The 23327-nt window shown below is 64.1% G+C and overlaps 1 protein-coding gene across 1 annotated transcript in view; it reads left to right on the forward strand.

The window, feature by feature from the left end:
- The first annotated feature begins 4637 nt into the window (after positions 1-4637).
- LOC141976621 (plasma membrane calcium-transporting ATPase 3-like) overlaps positions 4638-23327 on the forward strand; it is a 31407-nt gene continuing 12717 nt past the window's right edge. The window contains 8 exon segments of the mRNA XM_074937691.1: positions 4638-4753; positions 5311-5480; positions 5483-5577; positions 5579-5603; positions 7971-8168; positions 12268-12525; positions 13045-13170; positions 20769-20894. Of these exon segments, the coding sequence (XP_074793792.1) occupies positions 4653-4753; positions 5311-5480; positions 5483-5577; positions 5579-5603; positions 7971-8168; positions 12268-12525; positions 13045-13170; positions 20769-20894 (1099 nt within the window). The 5' untranslated portion in view covers positions 4638-4652.

Below are 23327 nucleotides of genomic sequence, written 5' to 3' on the forward strand. Positions count from 1 at the left end.
GGGCCTCAGCGTATCACCCCCAGTCCAATGGGCTGGTGGAGAGGTTTAAGGGGACGCTAAAGATGATGCTGAAAACCTTTATGAACCAGCACCCGCAGGATTGGGACAAGTACTTACCTCACCTGCTGTTCGCGTACAGGGAGGTGCCCCAGGAGTCTACCGGATTTTCACCTTTCGAACTGTTATATGGAAGGAGGCTCTGGTCCGTGGCCCAGTTCTGGCAAACCCAGACTTTGACAAGCCCTTTGTGGTGTTCACCGACGCCTCCGGACACGGGACTGGGGGCGGTGTTAATGCAGGAGGATGAAAAGGGGGAGAGACACCCCATCGTGTACCTGAGCAAGAAGTTGCTACCCCGGGAGCAACACTACGCGGCCATCGAGAAGGAGTGCCTGGCCATGGTGTGGGCCCTCAAGAAACTAGAGCCCTATCTCTTCGGGCGACACTTCACCGTCTACACCGACCACTCTCCCCTGACCTGGCTGCACCAGATGAAAGGAGCCAACGCCAAGCTCCTGAGGTGGAGCCTGCTCCTGCAGGATTACGACATGGACGTGGTCCACGTGAAGGGAAGTGCCAACCTGATAGCGGATGCGCTGTCCCGGAGAGGGGGGCCCCGAACTTCCCCAGGTCACTGGTCACAGTGACCCCGCTCAGTTCAGTCTCGAAGGGGGGAGAGATGTGACGATGTGACGCAGCAGGGAGGGGGAGTGTTGACCTGGGAATGTGCCCTGGGGACGGGAGACCTGAGAGCCTGTCACCTGAGCCAGGAGGGGGAGGGGGAGGTGACACCTCTGCCCGGGAATGTGGACGGAGGCTGCAGCAGGGAACCTGCTCGGTGGGTTTGGTTTTGGTTTGGGGCTGGGTGGAGGAACACAGGGAACCCCAGGGCTGGGGTCTAAGCTCCCTGCTCCCCCAGAAGGACTTCACCGAGGGGTCCTGGGTGTCCCCACAAGCTCTGTTTTGGACGGTGTCGCTATTGTCCAATAAACCTCCCGTTTTCTTGTCTGGCGGAGAGTCCCGGTGAATCCCAGGAAGAGGGGTGCAGGGCCCAGACTCCCCCACGCTCCGTGACCCCCAGGCTGGGTGTGTGGAGTGGAAGTGGGGGTCCCCGGGGCCCCAGAAGTGGCAGGGAGGGGGCAGGGGTGGATGGAGCCATGAGGGGGATGTGCCAGAGCCGGCAGGCATCTATCACAGAACACCTGGCAAGGGCGGTGAGAAGGGCTCAGGGTTCGGAGGAATCCAGCTCCCCCAAGACTGGCTCTGCTGAGCCCCAGACCTAACCTGGGGGTGCCGGGGCTGGGGGGCTCGTTGAGGGGCGCTCTCCCGGGCAGGCAGGGCTGGGTGCTGGGGGGGCACCGTGCTGGGGGGCAGGGTGGGGGCTGGTCACATTTAGGGAATGAATGTGCCATATTTCCAGTGGGAGGAAAAATTCATACCTGACGTTCCGAGGTCACTAAAAGAAAAGATCCTTGGCCCCACTCTAGTGCGTCAGAGAAGGGGGGTCTGGGAGCCAGGACTCCTGGGTTCTCACCCTGGCTCTGGGAGGGGAGTGGGGTCTAGTGGTTAGAGCGACATATCACCCCCCAATCCTGCAGTCCATGGGCCCGTTGCTCTGCTGGGATTCGATCCCTTCTCCCTTTTTCCCAGGGCGGGATTGGCCCCCGCAGCCCCCTGTGTGCTGCCCTCCCCGAGCAGGCGCGTTCAGCTGCCCTCGTAGTTCCCAGCAGCTGCTCTCAATACGCGAATGAGCCACCCAGACACTGAGCAACCAGCGGGGGAGTGAGGGGCACCGGCAGAGCTGGGGTGGGGGGGCAGGTCTGGGCTGGCAAGGGGCTGCGGGTCGGGAGTGAGGGGCACCGGCAGAGCTGGGGTGGGGGGCAGGTCTGGGCTAGCAGGGGCTGCGGGTCGGGAGTGAGGGGCAGCGGCAGAGCTGGGGGGTGCAGGTCTGGGCTGGCAGGGGCTGCGGCTCAGGAGTGAGGGGCACTGGCAGAGCTGCGGGATGGATGAATGTAGGAGTTGTTGGGTGGTGGGATTTACAGGGTGTCACAGATCCACCAGCTCTGGTCTCTGCCTGGCCTGGAGCCAGTCTCCCGGGAGTGACCCCTTTAGCAGGCTGGGAAGGCCCCACATAGCTGCACCGGGGGCAGTGTGACGAAGCGGGACTGTTCTTAACGTTTCCTCTGAATAGTGTGGGGGTGCCTCAGTTTCCCCTAGCAGTTCTTAAGTCTCTAGGGGGTGGGGTAAGGGGGTATGGTCGTTGTAGAGCCCTAGAGGGCAGGTGTGTGCAGGGGTCTGGACACAGAGAATGGCCGACACCCCTGTTTCCTGGCCACTGATGGCCTGGGCCCTTCCCCTGCGAGGTGAGAGCTAAAGGGCTGGAGAACAAAGGAATCTGGTGACCTCCTGGCCCAGGAAAGGGACAAAGCCAGAGGAGGTGGGGCTGGAGAGAGTTTCAGTTTGGGGCTGGCTGGGACATGGAGTGAAGGGCAGACGGGGTTGTCGTTGGGTTGGGGGATGGGTGGGTGGGTGGGGAGAGGTGCTGTTGGGTTGGGGGGATGGGTGGGTGAAGGTGCCCTTGGTTTGGGCGCTGGGTGGGCTGGCGGGTGGGTGAAGGTGCTGTTGGGTTGGGGGATGGGTGGGCTGGCTGGCGGGAGAAGATGCCGGTGGGTTGGGGGGTGGGAGAAGGTGCCGTTGGGTTGGGGGGTGGGTGGGTTGGTGGGTGGGGAGAAGGTGCCGTTGGGGTGGGTGGGCGGGCGGGTGAAGGTGCCATTGGGATGGAGGGTTGGCGGGCGGGCGGGTGAAGGTTCTTTTGGGTTGGGGTGTGGGTGGGTTGGCGGGTGGGAGAAGGTGCTGTTGGGTTGGGGGGTGGGCGGGGGGGTGAAGGTGCCGTTGGGTTGGGGGGTGGGTTGGCGGGTGCGAGAAGGTGCCGTTGGGTTGGAGGGGGTGGGGGGTGAAGGTGCCGTTGGGTTGGGGGATGGGTGGGTGGGTGGGTAAAGGTGCCATTAGGTTGGGGGATGGATGGATGGGTGGTTGAAGGTGCCGTTGGGTTGGGGGGTGGGGTGGGTTGGCGGGTGGGAGAAGGTGCAGTTGGGTTGGGGGGTGGGTGGGTTGGCGGGTGGAGAAGGTGCCGTTGGGTTGGGGGTGGGTGGGTTGGCGGGGCAAGTGAAGGTGCCGTTGGGTTGGGGGTGGGTGGGTTGGCGGGGCGGGAGAAGGTGCCGTTGGGTTGAGGGGTGGGTGGGTTGGTGGGTGCGAGAAGGTGCCGTTGGGTTGGAGGGCTGTGGGGGGGTGAAGGTGCCGTTGGGTTGGGGGGTGGATGGGTTGGCGGGTGGGAGAAGGTGTCATTGGGTTGGGGGGTGGGTGGGTTGGCGGGTGAAGGTGCCATTGGGTTGGAGGGTTGGTGGGGGGGTGGGTGAAGGTGCCGTTGGGCTGGGGGGTGGTTGGGTTGGCGGGGTGGGAGAAGGTGCCGTTGGGTTGGAGGATGGTGGGGGCAGGTGGGTGAAGGTGCCGTTGGGTTGGGGGAAGGGTGGGCGGGCGGGTGAAGGTGCTGTTGGGTTGGGGGGGGGGTGGGTTGGCTGGTGGGAGAAGGTGCCATTGGATTGGGGGGTGGGCGGGGGGGTGAAGGTGCCATTGGGGTTGGGGGGTGGGTTGGCGGGTGCGAGAAGGTGCCGTTGGGTTGAAGGGGGGTGGGGGGTGAAGGTGCCGTTGGGTTGGGAGATGGGTGGGTGGGTGGGTAAAGGAGCCATTAAGTTGGGGATGGATGGATGGGTGCTTGAAGGTGCCGTTGGGTTTGGGGATGGGTGGGCGGGTGGGAGAAGGTGCCGTTGGGTTGGGGGTGGGTGGGTTGGCGGGTGGGAGAAGGTGCCGTTGGGTTGGAGGGTTGGTGGGCGGGCGGTGAAGGTGCTGTTGGGTTGAGGGGTGGGTGGGTTGGCGGGTGGGAGAAGGTGCCATTGGGTTGGAGGGCTGTGGGGGGGTGAAGGTGCCGTTGGGTTGGGGGGTGGATGGGTTGGCGGGTGGGAGAAGGTGCCGTTGGGTTGGAGGGTTGGTGGGCGGGGCGGTGAAGGTGCCGTTGGGTTGAGGGGTGGGTGGGTTGGCAGGTGGGAGAAGGTGCCATTGGGGTTGGAGGGCTGTGGGGGGGTGAAGGTGCCGTTGGGTTTGGGGGGTGGAGGGTTGGCGGGTGGGAGAAGGTGCCGTTGGGTTGGAGGGTTGGTGGGCGGGCGGTGAAGGTGCAGTTGGGTTGAGGGGGTGGGTGGGTGGCGGGTGGGAGAAGGTGCCATTGGGTTGGAGGACGGTGGGGGGGTGAAGGTGCCGTTGGGTTGGGGGATGGGTGGGTGGATGGGTAAAGGTGCCATTAGGTTGGGGGATGGGTGGGCGGGATGGAGAAGGTGCCGTTGGGCGGAGGGTGGGCGGGCGGGTGGGTGAAGGTGCCGTTGGCTGGGGGGTGGGTGGGGGCTCACAATGAGGTCCCACTAGGCAGGTGAGTGCTCATGGGGATGGATGGAGTGGGTGCCAGAAGGGATCCCCCGATTCTGACCCACACCCTGTGACACTCCTGTCCGTGTGATGCCCCCAGGTGCCCCCAGAGCGGTGGGGGGCTCGGTGCTGCCCAGCTCTGACCAGGGTCCCCCACACTGACCGGCCCGGCCTTGTCCATGGATTGGCCCTTGGCCGTGCTCTGCCCGCCGGCCGCGGCTGCTAGGGGGGACCCGGCTTCGGAGGATGGAGACCCCGGCACAGAGCAGACGCTGAGCAGGTGAGTGAGGGAGGAGATGTGACGGCTGGGGGAGGGCGCCCCCCGCCCCCCGCAGCGCCCCCTGCCCAGCCCCCTCCCCTGCTGTGCCCCCCCGCCCAGCCCCCCACTCCCGTAGCGCAGCGCCCACTGCCCAGCCCCTGCCCAGCCCCCCACCCCCGCCGTGCCCCCTGCCCAGCCCCCACCCCCGCAATGCAGCGCCCCCTGCCCAGCCCCCTGCCCTGCCCCCTGCCCCCGCAGCGCCCCCTGCCCAGCCCCCCACCCAGCCCCCCACCCCCACAGCACAGCGCCCCCTGCGCAGCCCCTGCCCAGCCCCCACCCCCACCGTGCCCCCCACCCAGCCCCCTGCCCAGCCCCCCACCCCCGCAGCGCAGCGCCCCCTGCGCAGCCCCCCAGCGCCAAGCCCTGACTGCCAGAGGAGAGTGCTCCTCGCCCAGCACCCCCCACCCAGTACCCCCCGCCCAGCCCCCCACACCACGGCGCCCCCTAGTGCCGGCACAGACTCACTGCTCCCCCGCCAGCTTCTCCGTCCCCTCACTCCTTCCTCTGCTCCTGTGCAGGGTTCCCCGTCCGCCCCTCCCGCTGCCCCAGCGCCAGGCCCACCTCCCCCCTGCCCGCCGGCCGCCCCCGGGGGCGCCGCCCGCAGCCATGGGCGACCTGGCGAACAGCGCGGTGGATTTCTACCCCAAGAGCCAGCGGCGGGAGCTGGACCATGCGGGTGGCCTGGGCTGCACCTGCCCGAGCTGCGGGGCCTCATGGAGCTGCGCGGGGCCGAGGCCTTGCAGAAGATCCAGGACGGCTACACCAACGTGAGCGGGCTCTGCCGCCCGGCTCAAGACCTCCCCGACCGAAGGTACCGGCTCCTCCGTCCGCAGCCTGGGGGCGGGGGGGAGAGAGAACCAGGAGTCCGGGCTCCCAGCCCCCTGCTCTAACCACCAGACCCCCCTACCCTCCTCGAGCTGGGGAGAGAACCTAGGAGTCCTGGCTCCCAGCCTGTCATGGGGTCCCGGGCGATGCTCTGACCTGCTCCCCACGAAGCCGGGCAGGACTCTGGGGGAGTCTCCTCTCGGGGAGCAGCCTGTCTGCGGGACACACAGCTCCCCCGGCTCCACCTTCCTGGGTCTGACCCGGAGCCTCCAGCCTCCTCTGCCCCTCCCTGCGCTTCCCCCAGCGAGTCCGCCCAGGCGGGGTCCTGGGGGGGCCAGAGGGTCCTGGCCCCAACTCCGCAGTCAGACGGGACTCTCAGCCAGCCAGTAAAACAGAAGGTTTATTAGACGACAGGAACATGGTCTAACACAGAGCTTGTAGGTGCAGAGAACAGGACCCCTCAGCTGGGTCCATTTTGGGGGGCAGTGAGCCAGACAACCCCATCTGCCCTTCACTCCATTTCCCCAGCCAGCCCCAAACTGAAACTCTCTCCAGCCCCACCTCCCCTGGGCTTTGTCCCTTTCCCGGGCCAGGAGGGCACCTGATCCCTTTGTTCTCCAACCCTTTAGCTCTCACCTTGCAGGGGGAAGGGCCCAGGCCATCAGTTGCCAGGAAACAGGGTGTCGGCCATTCTCTGTGTCCAGACCCCTGCACACACCTGCCCTCTGGGGCTCTGCAACGACCATACCCCTTACCCCACCCCCTAGAGACTTAAGACTGCCTAGGGGAAACTGAGGCATCCCCACACTATTCAGAGGAAACATTAAGAACAGTCCCGCTTCGTCACACAGCCCCCCCTGCTCTGACTCACCAGAGCCCACTCCCCACCCAGAGCTGGGAGAGAACCCAGGCGTCCTGACATTCTGTCTTTCATCCGGGACCTCTCCGCTGAGACAGGGCCCCTCTGCGGTGAGCAGGGCGGGGTGGGAGCCTGGACTCCTGGGTTCTCTCCCCTTGCAAGGAAGCTCTGTTCAGGTTCTGCGGGTGGTTCCATCCCTTGGAGAGGCCGGGGGGGTGGGGGGCGACTCCGCTTTGGGTCGGGGAGAGACGGAGCCGGGGGAGCTGGCCCGGGGGGGGTCAGAGCTGGCAGGGGGGCTGGGGCAGGGCCGGGGCCGGGGCGGCTGGCTGGCTGGGGAGGGCTGGGGATGGACTCGGAGCGGGGGGCTGAGGGGAGGCGGAGCTGACTGGGGGGGCTGGCTGGGGGGGCTGCAGACGGAGCTGGGGCGGGGGGGGGCTGCAGCATTGGCTCCTGTGCCGGGTTCTCCCTTGAATCGTCCTTCAGGCTGCGGCAGAGACTTGCCGGGCTGGGGACGGAGCCGCTCCAGGTGGGGGGCAGCCACCCCCCCAGGGACCTCCCCAGCACGGAGCAGAGAGACCTCCACCAGCCCCCCCTGCGAGCGTCCCCCGCCCAGCCCCCAGTACTGCCTAGTGCCCAACCCTGCCTGCCAACCCCCCCCAATGCCCCGCCCTGCCTGGCCCGGGGAGAGCGCCCCTACAGGACACAACCGCGAAGCTCTAAAGCGGCCGGGGGCTCCTGGGGAATGAGCAGAACCAACCTGCTGCTGGTCTGAGGTTCAGGGTGAATGTCCCCAGAGCAGGAGGGACGCGAGACAGGACGCCTGGGTTCTCTGCCTGGCTCGGGGAGGGGGGCCGGGAGCCTGGACTCCTGGGTTCTCTGCTCGGCTCGGAGGGGCTGGGGGCCTGGACTCCTGGGTTCAGTGACATCTGTGCCTTGCTCTGCAGAGAGGGAGCGCTGCCCCCCCCCACCCCGTGTCATTCATTCATTTCAAAGGGTTTCCTGGGTGGCCAGGAGAGGGCAGGAGGCCCAGCTGCCCAGGACAGGATCCGAACCCCTGGGCGATCAAAGGCCCCCGGGTGGCCCTGCCCCCCCTCCCTGGCTCTCACCTGCCAGCTCGTTAAATATTTAAAATGTCACCAGACCCAGGGAGCAGCCCGCAGCCCAGGGACCATCCACAAATTCTCTGCCACGCTGACCTGGCTCTGGGACCCGCAGCGAAATACATGAGAGTCCTGGCTCCCGCCCCCTGCTCTAACCACCAGGCCCCCACTCCCCTCCCAGAGCTGGGGAGAGAACCCAGGAGTCCTGGCTCCCAGCCCCCCCCCGCTCTAACCACCAGCCCCCACTCCCCTCCCAGAGCCAGGGAGAGAACCCAGGAGTCCTGGCTCCCAGCCCCCCCGCTCTAACCACAGCCCCCCTCCCCTCCCAGAGCCAGGGAGAGAACCCAGGCGTCCGGGCTCTGCCTTCATCCCCCATCTCTGTGCCCCTGCTCAGGCCTGTCGGACAACGCGGCCGACCTGGAGAAGCGACGGCAGATCTACGGCCAGAACTTCATCCCGCCCAAGCAGCCCAAGACCTTCCTGCAGCTGGTGTGGGAGGCTCTGCAGGACGTGACCCTGATCATCCTGGAGATCGCGGCCATCATCTCCCTGGGGCTGTCCTTCTACGCCCCGCCAGGAGAGGGGAGCGAAGGTCAGTCCTGGCCCGGGGGCTCCCCGCGAGATGGGGCGGGGCCAGAGCCCGGGGTCAGCAGCTTGGTGGGGGGAAGGGGGGAGGCGGGCGCGGGGGGGCGTTTTCCACCCCGGGGGGTAGCTCGGGTGTGGTTGGGTCACGGGGCTGCGAGGCGGGATGAGGGAGAAACAAAGGTCCCTCCACTGCTCCGTCCGTCCGTCCGCCCATCCAACCGCTGAGCAATCCGTCTGTTCTGTCTGCTACCCCTCCGTCCGTCCGTCCACCCGCTGCCTCCATCCATCCATCTGCTGGTCCATCTGTCCAACCGCTGAGCATCCATCCATCTGTCTGCTACCCCTCCGTCCGTCCGTCCACCCGCTGCTCTACCCATCCATCCATCTGCTGGTCCGTCCGTCCAACCGCTGAGCCATCCATCTGTCCGTCTGCTACTCCGTCCGTCCGTCCGTCCGTCCGTCCACCCGCTGCTCTACCCATCCATCCATCTGCTGGTCCGTCCGTCCAACCGCTGAGCCATCCATCTGTCCGTCTGCTACCCCTCCGTCCGTCCATCCGTCCATCCACCCGCTGCCTCTACCCATCCATCCATCTGCTGGTCCGTCCGTCCGCCCGTCCACCTGCTGAGCCATCCATCTGTCCGTCTGCTACCCCTCCGTCCGTCCGTCCATCCACCCGCTGCTCCGCCCATCCATCCATCTGCTGGTCCGTCCGCCCGTCCAACCGCTCAGCCATCCATCTGTCTGTCTGCTACCCCTCTGTCCGTCCGTCCGTCCGTCCGTCCACCCGCTGCTCTACCCATCCATCCATCTGCTGGTCCGTCCGTCCAACCGCTGAGCCATCCATCTGTCCGTCTGCTACTCCTCCGTCCGTCCGTCCGTCACCCGCTGCTCTACCATCCATCCATCTGCTGGTCCGTCCGGTCCAACCGCTGAGCCATCCATCTGTCCGTCTGCTACCCCTCCGTCCGTCCATCCGTCCATCCACCCGCTGCTCTACCCATCCATCCATCTGCTGGTCCGTCCGTCCGCCCGTCCACCTGCTGAGCCATCCATCTGTCCGTCTGCTACCCCTCCGTCCGTCCGTCCATCCACCCGCTGCTCCGCCCATCCATCCATCTGCTGGTCCGTCGCCGTCCAACCGCTCAGCCATCCATCTGTCTGTCTGCTACCCCTCTGTCCGTCCGTCCGTCCGTCCGTCCGTCCACCCGGCTGCTCTACCCATCCATCCATCTGCTGGTCCGTCCGTCCAACCGCTGAGCCATCCTTCTGTCCGTCAGCTACCCTCCGTCCGTCCATCCGTCCATCCACCCGCTGCTCTACCCATCCATCCACCTGCTGGTCCGTCCGTCCGCCCGTCCACCTGCTGAGCCATCCATCTGTCCGTCTGCTACCCCTCCGTCCGTCCGTCCGTCCGTCCACCTGCTGCTCTACCCATCCATCCACCTGCTGGTCCATCTGACCAACTGCTGAGCCATCCATCTGTCTGTCTGCTACCCCTCCGTCCGTCCGTCCATCCGTCCACCCACTGCTCTACCCATCCATCCATCTGCTGGTCCGTCCGTCCGCCCGCTCACCTGCTGAGCCATCCATCTGTGCTCTGCTACCCCTCCGTCCGTCCGTCCGTCCATCCACCCGCTGCTCCGCCCATCCATCCATCTGCTGGTCGTCCGTCCGCCCGTCTAATCGCTGAGCCATCCATCTGTCCGTCTGCTACCCCTCCGTCCGTCCGTCCACCTGCTGCTCTACCCATCCATCCACCTGCTGGTCCATCTGTCCAACTGCTGAGCCTCCATCTGTCTGTCTGCTACCCCTCCGTCCATCCGTCCGTCCAGCCGCTGCTCCACCCGTCCATCCATCTGCTGGTCCGTCCGTCCGTCCACCCATCCAACCGCTGAGCCATCCATCTGTCCGTCTGCTACCCCTCTGTCCATCCGTCCACCTGCTGCTCCCGCCATCCATCCACCTGCCGGTCTGTCCGTCCTTCTACCCATTGGTCCATCCATCCATCCGTCCACTGACCTACTCATCCACCCGCTGCTCCGTCCATCTACCCGCTGACCCATCCATCCATCCATCTGCTACTCCTCCATCTGTCCATCCACTGTGTGAGGCAGCAGGGCGGGGGGAGCGCTGAGCTGGGACTGTGGCGGGGGGGGGTTTTCAATGGGAGACCTGAGAGCCTGTCCCCTGAGCCGGGGGGGGGGGGGAGGTGACACCTCTGCCCGGGAATGTGGACAGAGGCTGCAGGAGGGAGCCTGCTGGGGGGGTTTAGTTTCAGTTTGGGGCTGGGGGGAGGAACGCAGGGAACCCCAGGGCTGGGGTCTGAGCTCCCTGCTCCCCCAGAAGGACTTGACTGAGGGGTCCTGGTTGTACCCACAAGCTCTGTTTTGGACTGTGTTCCTGTTGTCCAATAAACCTCCCGTTTTCCTGGCTGGCTGAGAGTCCCGGTGAATCCCAGGAAGAGGGGTGCAGGGCCCGGACTCCCCCCACACTCTGTGACACACTGACCTACCCATCCACCCGCTGGGCCGTCCGTCTGTCCACCCACTGCTCCGTCCGTCCTTCCATCCATCCACTGACCCATCCTTCTGTCTGTCTGCTGCTTCTCCATCCATTCATCCACTGATCCGTCTGTCCATCCATCCATCCGCTGACTCACCCATCCATCCGTGTGGCCACTGACCCATCCATCCATCCATCCATCCATCTGCTGATCGATCCATCCATCTGTCTGCTATTCCTCCATCATCTGTCCGTCCATCTATCTGCTACTCCATTCGTCCATCCATCCATCCACTGACCTACCCATCCACCCTCTGATCTGTCCATCCATCCATCTGCTACTCCATCCATCCGCTGATCCATCCGTCGATCCATCCGCTGATCCATCCGTCCATCTTTCTGCTACTCCTCCAACCATCTGCCCATCTGCTGACCCATCAGTCCAACCCCTGACCCGTCGGTCCATCTGCTACTCCTCCAGCCATCTGGCCGGCCACTGATCCATCCATCCGTCCGTCTGCTGACCCATTCCTCTATCTGTCTGCTACTCCATCCATTAGTCCATCCGTCCATCTGCTGATCCGCCTGTCCATCCAACCTCTGACCTGTTCACCAACCGCTCCACCATCTGCTCCATCCATCCATCTCTCCGTCCACTGACCCACCCATCCACTGACCCATCCGTCCATCCAACCACTGACCCATCCATCCATCTGTCCACCACTGACCCACCCACCCATCCGTCCGTCCACTTATCCACCCGTCCATCTGCTGATCCATCCATCCATCCATCCATCCATCCACTGACCCACCCATCTGTCTGTCCACTGACCCACCTGTCCGTCCGCTGATCCATCCGTCCACCCATCCATCCACTGACCCACCCATCCATCTGTCCGCCCATCCACTGACCCACCCATCCATCCGCTGATCCATCTGTCCATACAACCACTGACCCACCCATTCACCCGTCTGCTGACCCACCCACCCGTCCATCCACTGACCCACCCGTCCGTTCGCTGATCCATCCATCCACCCATCCATCCACTGACCCACCCATCCATCTGTCCGCCCATCCACTGACCCACCCATCCATCCGCTGATCCATCTGTCCATACAACCACTGACCCACCCATTCACCCGTCTGCTGACCCACCCACCCGTCCGTCCGCTGACCCACCCGTCCGTCCGCTGATCCATACACCCATCCATCTGTCCGCCCATCCACTGACCCATCCGTCTGGCCACTGGCCCACTCACCCATCCCCTGCCCCGTCCCTGTGCTCACCCATCTGCCCACCCATCCCCCGACTCCCATGGAGGATGGATGGAGCAGGTGTCGCACCCTTTGCCCCACGCAGACCCTTCCCACCCCTGGCCGGGGGCTCCCCACCCTAATGCCACCTAGCCTCCGGGGGGAGGGGAGCAGGACCATGCGGGGGGAGGGGAACTTGTCTGTCTATCAGCCCCTGTCTGTCAGCCCCAATGCACGGTTACCTTTGCTTGGCACCGGCCTGCCCTCCAACTCCTCCTTCCTGTCCCATCCCTCTCCCTCTCCCCCCTCTGCTCCGCCCTGGTCCCTGCCCCGTGGCGCGGTGCAGCCTGCGGGAACCTGGCAGCGGGGGCGGAGGACGAGGGCGAGGCAGAGGCCGGCTGGATCGAGGGGGCGGCCATCCTGCTCTCCGTCGTCTGCGTGGTGCTGGTCACGGCCTTCAACGACTGGAGCAAGGAGAAGCAGTTCCGGGGGCTCCAAAGCCGCATCGAGCAGGAGCAGAAATTCGCGGTCATCCGCAAAGGGCAGCAGATCCAGATCCCCGTGGCCGAGCTGGTGGTGGGAGACATCGCCCAGATCAAATACGGTGAGTGAGCCCCGCCGCCGGGCTGGGGGGATCCGGGCAGCCCCGACGCCAGGGCAGAGGGGCTTAGCGGGGGGAGGGCGATCCAGGGCAGCACCGACGCCAGGGCAGAGGGGCTCGTGGGACTGACCTGGGAAGGGATAGATTTGCGTGTGGATTTGATCCCAGGTGCTCTGATGCTGGGTTACATGGGCACTTGGGTCTAGTCTGGGAAGAGGTGGTGGGGCATGTGTGTACCATCTGGGGCAGAGGCAGAAGGATATCCAGGTCCCATTTGGGGGCCAGAGGGACTCATGGGTCAAGATCCACGATGACTGGGCCGAGGGGACAGGGGGGTCTGATCTTGGGGCAGCCCGACGCCGGGGCAGATGGGCACATTGGTGTGATCTGGGAAGGGGTTGCGGGGCATGTGGGTGCCATCTGGGCAATGCAGGTCCCATGTGGAGGGATGGGGGGGCAGATCCAAGGACGCCCGACACGGGCACACAGGTCTCATGTGGGCCATTTTCTCCCCTTCGCCAGGCGACCTGCTCCCGGCTGACGGGGTTCTGATCCAGGGGAACGACCTGAAGATTGACGAGAGCTCCCTGACCGGGGAATCGGACCATGTGCGGAAATCGGTGGAGAAAGATCCCATGCTGCTCTCAGGTGTGTGTGGGGGGAGGCCTTAGGTCAGACTAAGCGCTGGCCCTAGGGGGCACAGTGCTGTGGGGCAGGGGGCTCGGTGGGGGGCGCTCTCCCCTGGCAGTCCATGCCGGGTGCTAGGGGGCTCGGTGGGGGGCGCTCACCCCTGGCAGTCCATGCCGGGTGCTAGGGGGCTCGGTGGGGGGGCGCTCTCCCCTGGCAGTCCATGCCAGGTGCTAGGGGGCTCGGTGGGGGGTGCTCACCCCTGGTAGTCCATGCCAGGTGCTGGGGGGGGGGCGCTCACCCCTGGCAGTCCATGCCGGGTGCTAGGGGGCTCGGTGGGGGGGCGCTCTCCCCTGGCAGTCCGTGCTGGGTGCTAGGGGGCTCGGTGGGGGGGCACTCTCACCTGGCAGTCCGTGCTGGGTGCTCCGGGGCTCGGTGGGGGGGCACTCTCCCCTGGCAGTCCGTGCTGGGTGCTCCGGGGCTCGGTGGGGGGCGCTCACCCCTGGCAGTCTGTGCCGGGTGCTAGGGGGTGTCACGGAGTGTGGGGGAGTCCAGGCCCTGCACCCCTCTTCCTGGGATTCACTGAGACTCTCAGCCAGCCAGTAAAACCGAAGGTTTATTGGACAACAGGAACACAGTCCAAAACAGAGCTTGTGGGTACACCCAGGACCCCTCAGTGAAGTCCTTCTGGGGGAGCAGGGAGCTTAGACCCCAGCCCTGGGGTTCCCTGTGTTCCTCCACCCAGCCCCAAACCGAAACCAAACCCACCGAGCAGGTTCCCTGCTGCAGCCTCCGTCCACATTCCTGGGCAGAGGTGTCACCTCCCCCTCCCCCTCCTGGCTCAGGTGACAGGCTCTCAGGTCTCCCGTCCCCAGGGCACATTCCCAGGTCAACACTCCCCCCTCCCTGCTGCGTCACATCGTCACATCTCTCCCCCCTTCGAGACTGAACTGAGCGGGGTCACTGTGACCAGTGACCTGGGGAAGTTCGGGGCCCCCTCTCCGGGACAGCGCATCCGCTATCAGGTTGGCACTTCCCTTCACGTGGACCACGTCCATGTCGTAATCCTGCAGGAGCAGGCTCCACCTCAGGAGCTTGGCGTTGGCTCCTTTCATCTGGTGCAGCCAGGTCAGGGGAGAGTGGTCGGTGTAGACGGTGAAGTGTCGCCCGAAGAGATAGGGCTCTAGTTTCTTGAGGGCCCACACCATGGCCAGGCACTCCTTCTCGATGGCCGCGTAGTGTTGCTCCCGGGGTAGCAACTTCTTGCTCAGGTACACGATGGGGTGTCTCTCCCCCTTTTCATCCTCCTGCATTAACACCGCCCCCAGTCCCGTGTCGGAGGCGTCGGTGAACACCACAAAGGGCTTGTCAAAGTCTGGGTTTGCTAGAACTGGGCCACTGACCAGAGCCTCCTTCAGCGCCCGGAAAGCCTCCTGGCACTGCTCGGTCCAGACCACCTTGTCTGGCTTCCCCTTCTTGCATAGCTCAGTGATGGGGGTGGCTATGGCGCTAAAGTGGGGCACAAATCTTCGGTAGTATCCTGCCATCCCAATAAAGGCTTGGACCTGCTTTTTGGTGTGGGGAGCGGGCCAGTCTCTGATCACCTCCACCTTGGCCGGTTCCGGCTTTAGGCGGCCGCTCCCCACCCGATGGCCCAGGTAAGATACTTCAGCCATCCCCACCTTGCACTTCTCCGCTTTGACAGTCAGCCCAGCCCCCTGGAGTCGGTCCAGCACTTGTCTAACCTGGGACACGTGGTCCTCCCAGGTCTGGCTAAAGACACAGATGTCGTCAATATACGCCACGGCAAAACTCTCCATCCCCCTCAGGAGCTGGTCCACCAGGCGCTGGAAGGTGGCCGGCGCTCCCTTGAGGCCGAAAGGCAGGGTCAGAAACTCATAGAGCCCCAGAGGGGTGATAAAGGCCGATTTCAGCCGGGCATCTGCATCCAGCGGCACCTGCCAGTAGCCCTTTGTAAGGTCCATGGTGGTAAGGTACCGAGCTCCTCCCAGCTTGTCTAGGAGCTCGTCCGGCCTGGGCATGGGGTAGGCATCCGATACAGTGATGGCATTGAGCTTCCGATAGTCCACACAGAACCGGACTGACCCGCCCTTTTTGGGGACCAGCACCACCGGCGAGGCCCAAGGGCTGGCCGATGGCTGGATCACCCCCAAAGCCAGCATGTCCCGGACCTCTCTTTCCAGGTCCTGAGCAGTTTTCCCTGTGACTCGGAAGGGGGAGCATCTTATCGGCGGGTGCGACCCTGTCTGCACCCGGTGGACAGTCAGATTAGTGCGTCCAGGCTGGTTGGAAAACAGCTGTCGGTACGGATGCAGCACCCCCCTGACCTCAGCTTGCTGGGCAGGGGTGAGCTGATCCGAGAGGGGGATTGTTTCCAGGGGGGAACCAGCTCTGGTCCCAGGGAATAGATCTACTAAAGGGTCATCTCCCTGCTCCTCCCACTGACCACACACAGCTAACACCACATTCCCCCTGGCATAATATGGCTTCATCATATTCACATGGTACACCCGGCGGTGGTGGGCCCGGTTCGACAGCTCCACCACATAGTTTACCTCATTGAGCTGCTTGACGACCTTGAACGGGCCCTCCCAGGCGGCCTGTAGTTTGTTCTTTCTCACGGGGATGAGAACCATCACCTGATCCCCGGTGGCGTAGGCACGGGCCCGCGCCGTGCGGTCATACCAGACCTTCTGCTTCCTCTGGGCTCTGGCCAGATTCTCCCTGGCCAGGCCCATGAGTTCAGCCAGTCTCTCTCGGAAGGTCAGGACATACTCCACCACTGACTCTCCATCGGGAGTGGCCTTCCCCTCCCACTCGTCTCTCATCAGGTCCAGGGGGCCCCTCACCCTCCTTCCGTATAACAGTTCGAAAGGCGAAAATCCGGTAGACTCCTGGGGCACCTCCCTGTACGCGAACAGCAGGTGAGGTAAGTACTTGTCCCAATCCTGCGGGTGCTGGTTCATAAAGGTTTTCAGCATCATCTTTAGCGTCCCGTTAAACCTCTCCACCAGCCCATTGGACTGGGGGTGATACGCTGAGGCCCAGTCATGCCGGACCCCACATTTCTCCCACAAGCACCGGAGCAGGGCCGACATGAAGTTGGAGCCTTGGTCTGTCAAGACTTCCCTGGGGAACCCCACTCGGCTGAAAATGGTCAGGAGCGCATCTGCCACGGTGTCTGCTTCAATGGAAGCTAAGGGCACTGCCTCGGGGTAGCGGGTGGCGAAATCTACCACCCCCAGAATGTATTTCTTCCCCGACCGGGTCGTCTTGCTGAGAGGCCCCACGATGTCCATGGCCACCTTCTGGAAAGGCTCCTCTATGATGGGCAAAGGTCTCAACGCCGCTTTCCCCTTGTCCCGGGCCTTCCCCACCCTCTGACAGGGGTCACAGGATCGGCAATACTGCCGGACGGTGGTAAAGACCCCGGGCCAGTAAAAGTTCTGTAGCAACCTCTGCCGGGTGCGCCGGATTCCCTGGTGCCCTGCGAGGGGGATGTCATGGGCCAGGGACAGGAGCTTGCGGCGGTACTTCTGGGGGACCACCAGCTGCCTCCTGATCCCACAGGACTCCCCTTCCCCTGGGGGAGCCCATTCTCGGTACAGGAACCCCTTCTCCCACAGGAACCTCTCCTGGCAGCCTCTCCTCATGGTCCGTCCCTCACTGAGGTCGGGCAGGTCCCTGAGCTTCTGCAAGGAGGGGTCTTTCCTCAACTCGGCCTGGAACTCAGCGGCTGGGGAAGGGATGGGGCCCGGTTCCCCCTCCGTGGCCAGGTCTGAGGCCGCAGCCTCTCTGAGCCGTGCCCCTCGGCGCTCCCTCCCCACCCGAGTAGGGTCTCGCGCCTCCATTGTGGTACCCTCCCCAGGGTCAGGTCGCAGTGCCCCTCGCCGGCTCTGGCTACGGGTCACAACCAGGGCGGTCTGGGGGTCGCTTGGCCAGTCCTCTAGGTCTCCCCCCATCAAAACTTCAGTGGGCAAATGGTGGTGTACCCCCACATCCTTGGGGCCCTCCTTGGTCCCCCATTTCAGGTGTACCCTTGCCACGGGCACCTTAAATGGGGTCCCGCCCACCCCCGTCAGGGTCAGGTAGGTGTTGGGCACCACCCGATCTGGGGCCACCACCTCGGGCCGGGCCAGCGTCACCTCCGCGCCCGTATCCCAGTATCCATTGACCTTCCTCCCATCCACCTCCAGGGGAACAAGGCACTCTCTCCGGAGGGACAGCCCCGCACCCACCCTGTAAACCGAGCACCCTGAGTCCAGAGCCTCCAGCCCTCTGGCGGGGCTGGCTGGGGGTACTCTTCCCTCCTGAGCAGGTGGCAAACTGGTAGCCCCCCTTTCCTGGGTCGCCTGCCCCTCGTCCAGCTGAGTCCCTACCCAGTTAACCCTGGGTAGGTTGGGTCTGCTCAGTTTGTCCCTGAGCCCGGGGCACTGGGCCCGTACGTGGCCTCTCTGGCCACAGTGATAGCAGCTCAGGTCACGTTGGTCCCCCCGAACGGGTCGGAGGGGCCCGACACCAGGCGTTCCCCTTTGGAGGGGGTTCTCCCTATTTCCCCGCTGGGAGGCCCCATGGTGACTCTCTCTCTGCATCGGGGGGGGCCTGTTCTTTTGGGACTCCTCCCGGCTACCCCCTGACCGACTGTTCACAAACTCGTCGGCCAGCTGCCCTGCATGCTGGGGGTTCGCGAGCTTTTTGTCCACCAGCCACAGCCTCAGGTCGGAAGGGCACTGTTCATACAGGTGCTCCAGTACAAACAGGTCAAGCAGGTCCTCTTTAGTTTGGGCCCCCGCTGTCCACTTGCGGGCATATCCCTGCATCCTGTTGACCAGTTGTAGGTAGGTGACCTCAGGCGTTTTACGCTGACTCCGGAACCTTCTCCGGTACATCTCGGGGGTCAGCCCAAACTCACGGAGCAGGGCCTGTTTGAACAGTTCATAGTCCCCTGCCTCTGCCCCTGTCATCCGGCTGTAGACCTCCACGGCTTTGGGGTCCAGTAAGGGGGTGAGGAACTGGAGCCTGTCTGCAGGGTCAACCCTGTGCAGCTCGCAGGCATTCTCAAAGGCCGTCAGGAAGCTATCTATGTCCTCCCCCTCCTTCCGCTGGGCCAGGAAGCACTTATCAAAGCTCCTTGCAGTCTTGGGTCCCCCCTCACTCACCGCAGCCGGGGCCCCACTGCTCCTCAGCCTGGCCAGCTCCAGTTCATGCTGCCTTTGTTTCTCCTTCTCCTGCTGCTCATGTTGACGTTCCCTCTCCTTCTCCTGACGCTCCCTCTCCTTCTCCTCCTGCTCATGCTGACGCTCCCTCTCCTTCTCCTGACGCTCCCTCTCCTTCTCCTGACGCTCCCTCTCCTTCTCCTCCTGCTCATGTTGACGTTGTTTTTCATGATCCTCCAGCTCCCTCATTTTCCTCTCCCTCTCCCATTCCAGCCGCATCCGCTCCAGGGATGGGGAGCTCCGCTGGGAGGATCCCCTGCTGGCTGCTGGGGTCAGGGGGCCCTCGGTATTCGTTGGGCTTCCCACAACCCCTCCCCCAGGCATAGGTAGGAAGGGTCTCGGGGTGTCCTGGGCAGCAGTCTGACCCTCCCAGCCTGGTCAGGCCCCAGGGCCCACGCTGCGTCCGCCGGGCGGCTTCCCTCAGGGACAGGGATCGGGTCATCCAAGCGATCCCTCTCCTCCAGCTGGGCAATCAGCTGTTCCTTGGTGGACCTCCCGACGCGCAGCCCCCTCTGCCTGCACAGCTCCACCAGGTCGCTCTTAAGGCGTTTAGCGTACATCTCCCGGCTGGCCACTCGCAGGCCGGGCAGCTGTCCACGGTTTCCAGGAAAAGCCCCTAGTGTGCCAGTCCTTCTTGAGGTCACCACCTCTTTGCCAGGGTCGAGCTGCAGACTCCTCCGCCCCTGGGACCGCTCGCTGCAATCCCCCGGGGGACCCTGTTACTGCAAAAGTCCTTCTCTCTGGTCACACACTCCCAGGGGTTAACCGCCCCCTGAAACCGTCTCTCTCTGAATCTTCAGCACGCCTGGTCCCCGTCAATCCCCCTTCGTTTTACTGTTCCCCAGTCACTTACTGCAGGAAGCGCCGTTCACGGGGTGCAGTAGATCCCACCGCTGCCACCAGTTGTCACGGAGTGTGGGGGAGTCCAGGCCCTGCACCCCTCTTCCTGGGATTCACTGAGACTCTCAGCCAGCCAGTAAAACCGAAGGTTTATTGGACAACAGGAACACAGTCCAAAACAGAGCTTGTGGGGACACCCAGGACCCCTCAGTGAAGTCCTTCTGGGGGAGCAGGGAGCTTAGACCCCAGCCCTGGGGTTCCCTGTGTTCCTCCACCCAGCCCCAAACTGAAACTAAACCCACCCAGCAGGTTCCCTGCTGCCGCCTCCATCCACATTCCTGGGCAGAGGTGTCACCTCCCCCTCCCCCTCCTGGCTCAGGTGACAGGCTCTCAGGTCTCCCGTCCCCAGGGCACATTCCCAGGTCAACACTCCCCTCTCCCTGCTGCGTCACATCGTCACCCAGTCCGTGCTGGGTGCTCCGGGGCTCGGTGGGGGGCGCTCACCCCTGGCAGTCTGTGCCGGGTGCTAGGGGGCTCGGTGGGGGGCGCTCTCCCCTGGCAGTCCATGCCGGGTGCTCCGGGGCTCAGTGGGGGGTGCTCTCCCCTGGCAGTCCATGCCGGGTGCTCCGGGGCTCAGTGGGGGGCGCTCTCCCCGGCAGTCCATGCCGGGTGCTAGGGGGCTCGGTGGGGGGTGCTCACCCCTGGCAGTCCATGCCGGGTGCTAGGGGGCTCGGTGGGGGGCGCTCTCCCCTGGCAGTCCATGCCAGGTGCTAGGGGGGGTGGTGGGGGGTGCTCACCCCTGGCAGTCCATGCCAGGTGCTAGGGGGGGTGGGGGGGGCCGCTCTCCCCTGGCAGTCCATGCCGGGTGCTAGGGGGGGTGGTGGGGGGCGCTCACCCCTGGCAGTCCGTGCCGGGTGCTAGGGGGCTCGGTGGGGGGCGTTCACCCCTGGCAGTCAGTGCCGGGTGCTAGGGGGCGCGGTGGGGGGGCGCTCTCCCCTGGCAGTCCATGCTGGGTGCTCCGGGGCTCGGTGGGGGGCGCTCACCCCTGGCAGTCCATGCCGGGTGCTAGGGGGCTCGGTGGGGGGCGCTCACCCCTGGCAGTCCATGCCGGGTGCTCCGGGGCTCGGTGGGGGCCGCTCACCCCTGGCAGTCCGTGCTGGGTGCTAGGGGGCTCGGTGGGGGGCGCTCTCCCCTGGCAGTCCGTGCCGGGTGCTAGGGGGCGCGGTGGGGGGCGCTCTCCCCTGGCAGTCCGTGCTGGGTGCTAGGGGGCTCGGTGGGGGGCGCTCTCCCCTGGCAGTCCATGCCGGGTGTTGGGGGGGCGGTGGGGGGGTGCTCTCCGCTGGCAGTCCATGCCGGGTGCTAGGGGGCTCGGTGGGGGGGCACTCTCCCCTGGCAGTCCATGCCGGGTGCTAGGGGGCGCTGTGCTCTTGGAGGCCGTCTGCTGCAGAGCCGCGAATGGAACCCAGGTGTCCTGCGTGGCGGAAGGGAGCGGACAGCCCGAGCTCATGTAGCCTCCTGCTCACTCTGCTTTTGCTTTCCCAGGCACCCACGTCATGGAAGGCTCGGGGCGGATGGTCGTCACGGCCGTCGGGGTGAACTCCCAGACTGGGATTATCTTCACCTTGCTGGGAGCCAGTGGGGAGGAAGAGGAGAAGAAGGATAAAAAAGGTGAGGGGCCTCCTTGGTCTTCCTTCGGCTCGTTCTTGGTGTCCATGGTCGTGTCCTCCTCCTGAGCTGGTTCCACCAGCTCCCGTCTTTCCGTGGTCAAGGTCTCCGCCATGTCATGCCTTAAGCGGGCTCCAGCAGCTCCTGATGGCACCTCGCTGCGTGTGGACTCAACGCGGCTCATGGAGACTCTGCGCCATCGTCTCTTGACATTTGAGTCTTCACCATCCCACAGTGACTCTGTGAGTTTGGTGTGGCCAGTGCTGGTCCGTGTTGACTCAAAGCCTTTTCCTTGGGCAGCCCCGTTCTCTCAGCTCCAGCCCGCACTGGGTCAGTCTCACGCCATTTCGACTCGATGGCGCTGGCCTTAGACTCACCGGGTTTCACTGTCCATTCAAGGTGACACTTCTGGAGGCCCTGGCAGCCGTTAAATCCACAGTCCTGGCAATAGACTCCAACCCACCCGCAAACTCTGCCCTGCACCCTCCCCAAACAGCCCGCTGCCAGGAAAAGCTCTGCCAGTCTGGCCCCCCCAGGATCAGGCGGTGAAGAGCTCTGACACAACACCCGTCCGTATTGACTCCCCGTCAGTTCGTATTGACCATCCCAGTCCCTGATTGACTCGTCCCCATCGTATGGTGTCCCGGGGTCCCCAGGCGATGCTCTGACCTGCTCCCCACAAAGCCAGGCAGGACTCTGGGGGAGTCTCCTCTCGGGGAGCAGCCTGTCTGCGGGACACACAGCTCCCCCGGCTTCCCCCTTCCTGGGTCTGACCCCGGAGCCTCCAGCCTCCTCTGCCCCTCCCTGCGCTTCCCACCGTGAGTCCGCCCAGGCGGGGCTCCTAGGGGGGCCAGAGGGTCCTGCCCCCCAACTCCGCAGCCAGACGGGACTCTCAGCCAGCTGGGGAAACAGAAGGTTTATTAGACGACAGGAACACGGTCTAACACAGAGCTTGTAGGTGCAGAGAACAGGACCCCTCAGCCGGGCCCATTTTGGGGGGCAGTGAGCCGGACAACCCCGTCTGCCCTTCACTCCATGTCCCAGCCAGCCCCAAACTGAAACTCCCTCCAGCCCCCCCTGCTCTGGGCTTTGTCCCTTTCCCTGGCCAGGAGGTCACCTGATTCCTTTGTTCTCCAGCCCTTTAGCTCTCACCTTGCAGGGGGGAAGGGCCCAGGCCATCAGTGGCCAGGAGACAGGGTCTCGGCCATTGTCTGTGTCCAGACCCCTGCACACACCTGCCCTCTAGGGCTCTGCAACGACCATACCCCCTTACCCCACCCCCTAGAGACTTAAGAACTGCCTAGGGGAAACTGAGGCACCCCCACACTATTCAGAGGAAACCCTGAGAACAGTCCCACTTCGTCACATATGTTCACTCCACATAATCAGTGTGGATTTGCTCGGCCCCACCATAATTCTGCACTGAGTGGAGGACTTGGTGCACCTGACTGTGTGGACGCAGCGCCACTGGGCACTGGCCCAACACCGTCCCTAACTGACTTGTCCTCCATTGGGACTGACCGAGCGCGATGGACTCATTCTCCATCAGTGTCAACCCAAAGCCAGTAGATTTGTTCTCCGCCTGTACTGGCCCGGCACCAGGACTGATGGACTCATTCTCCATCCATATTGGCCCAACGCCATTTGGAACGGACTCATTTTCCGTGTGTATTTACCCAACACCATCACCAGTCAACTCGTTCTCCAACTGCACTGACCCGATGCCGCCCCTCACAATCATTCTCCACCTGTATTCATCCAACACAACTGCTGATGGACTCATCCTCTGTCCACACTGACCTGACACTGCTTGAAACCGATTCACCCTCCCCCTGTACCGACCCAACACCTTCACCAGCCAGCTCATTCCCCTTCTGTATTGACCCTGTACTCTTGCTAACGGGCTCACGCTCAATCCCTACGGACCCCACTGACTCATTCTGCATCGGTGTGGACCCCATGGCATCCTCAACCAAGTCATTCTCTGTCTATTGACCCAACAGCATCACGGATGGACTCTCTCTCCATCCATATCGACTGATCGCTAATTGACTCATCCTCCATCTGTACTGACCCATCCCTAACTGACTTCCTCTCCACCCATGCTGACCCAGCGCTGATGGACTAATTCTTTCTCCGTCCTGAGCCAGTTAGCCACAGCATGGGGTTAGCATGGCTGGAGAACGACCCATCGCCAATCGGCTCCTTTTCTGTCTCTATGGACCTGACCTCATCCCTAGCCAGCTCTTTAGCTATCGTGACGGACCTGATGCCAGTACTCCATGTTGCCTTCGCTTCAACACCAGTTTACTTCTTGTTGATCCACAGGGGCCTCACATCCTTGCTAAGTGTCCCGGGGTCCCCGGGCGATGCTCTGACCTGATCCCCACGAAGCCGGGCAGGACTCTGGGGGAGTCTCCTCTTGGGGAGCAGCCT

Source organism: Natator depressus, chromosome 23 (genome assembly GCF_965152275.1).
Source record: "Natator depressus isolate rNatDep1 chromosome 23, rNatDep2.hap1, whole genome shotgun sequence".
NCBI classification, from domain to species: domain Eukaryota; kingdom Metazoa; phylum Chordata; order Testudines; family Cheloniidae; genus Natator; species Natator depressus.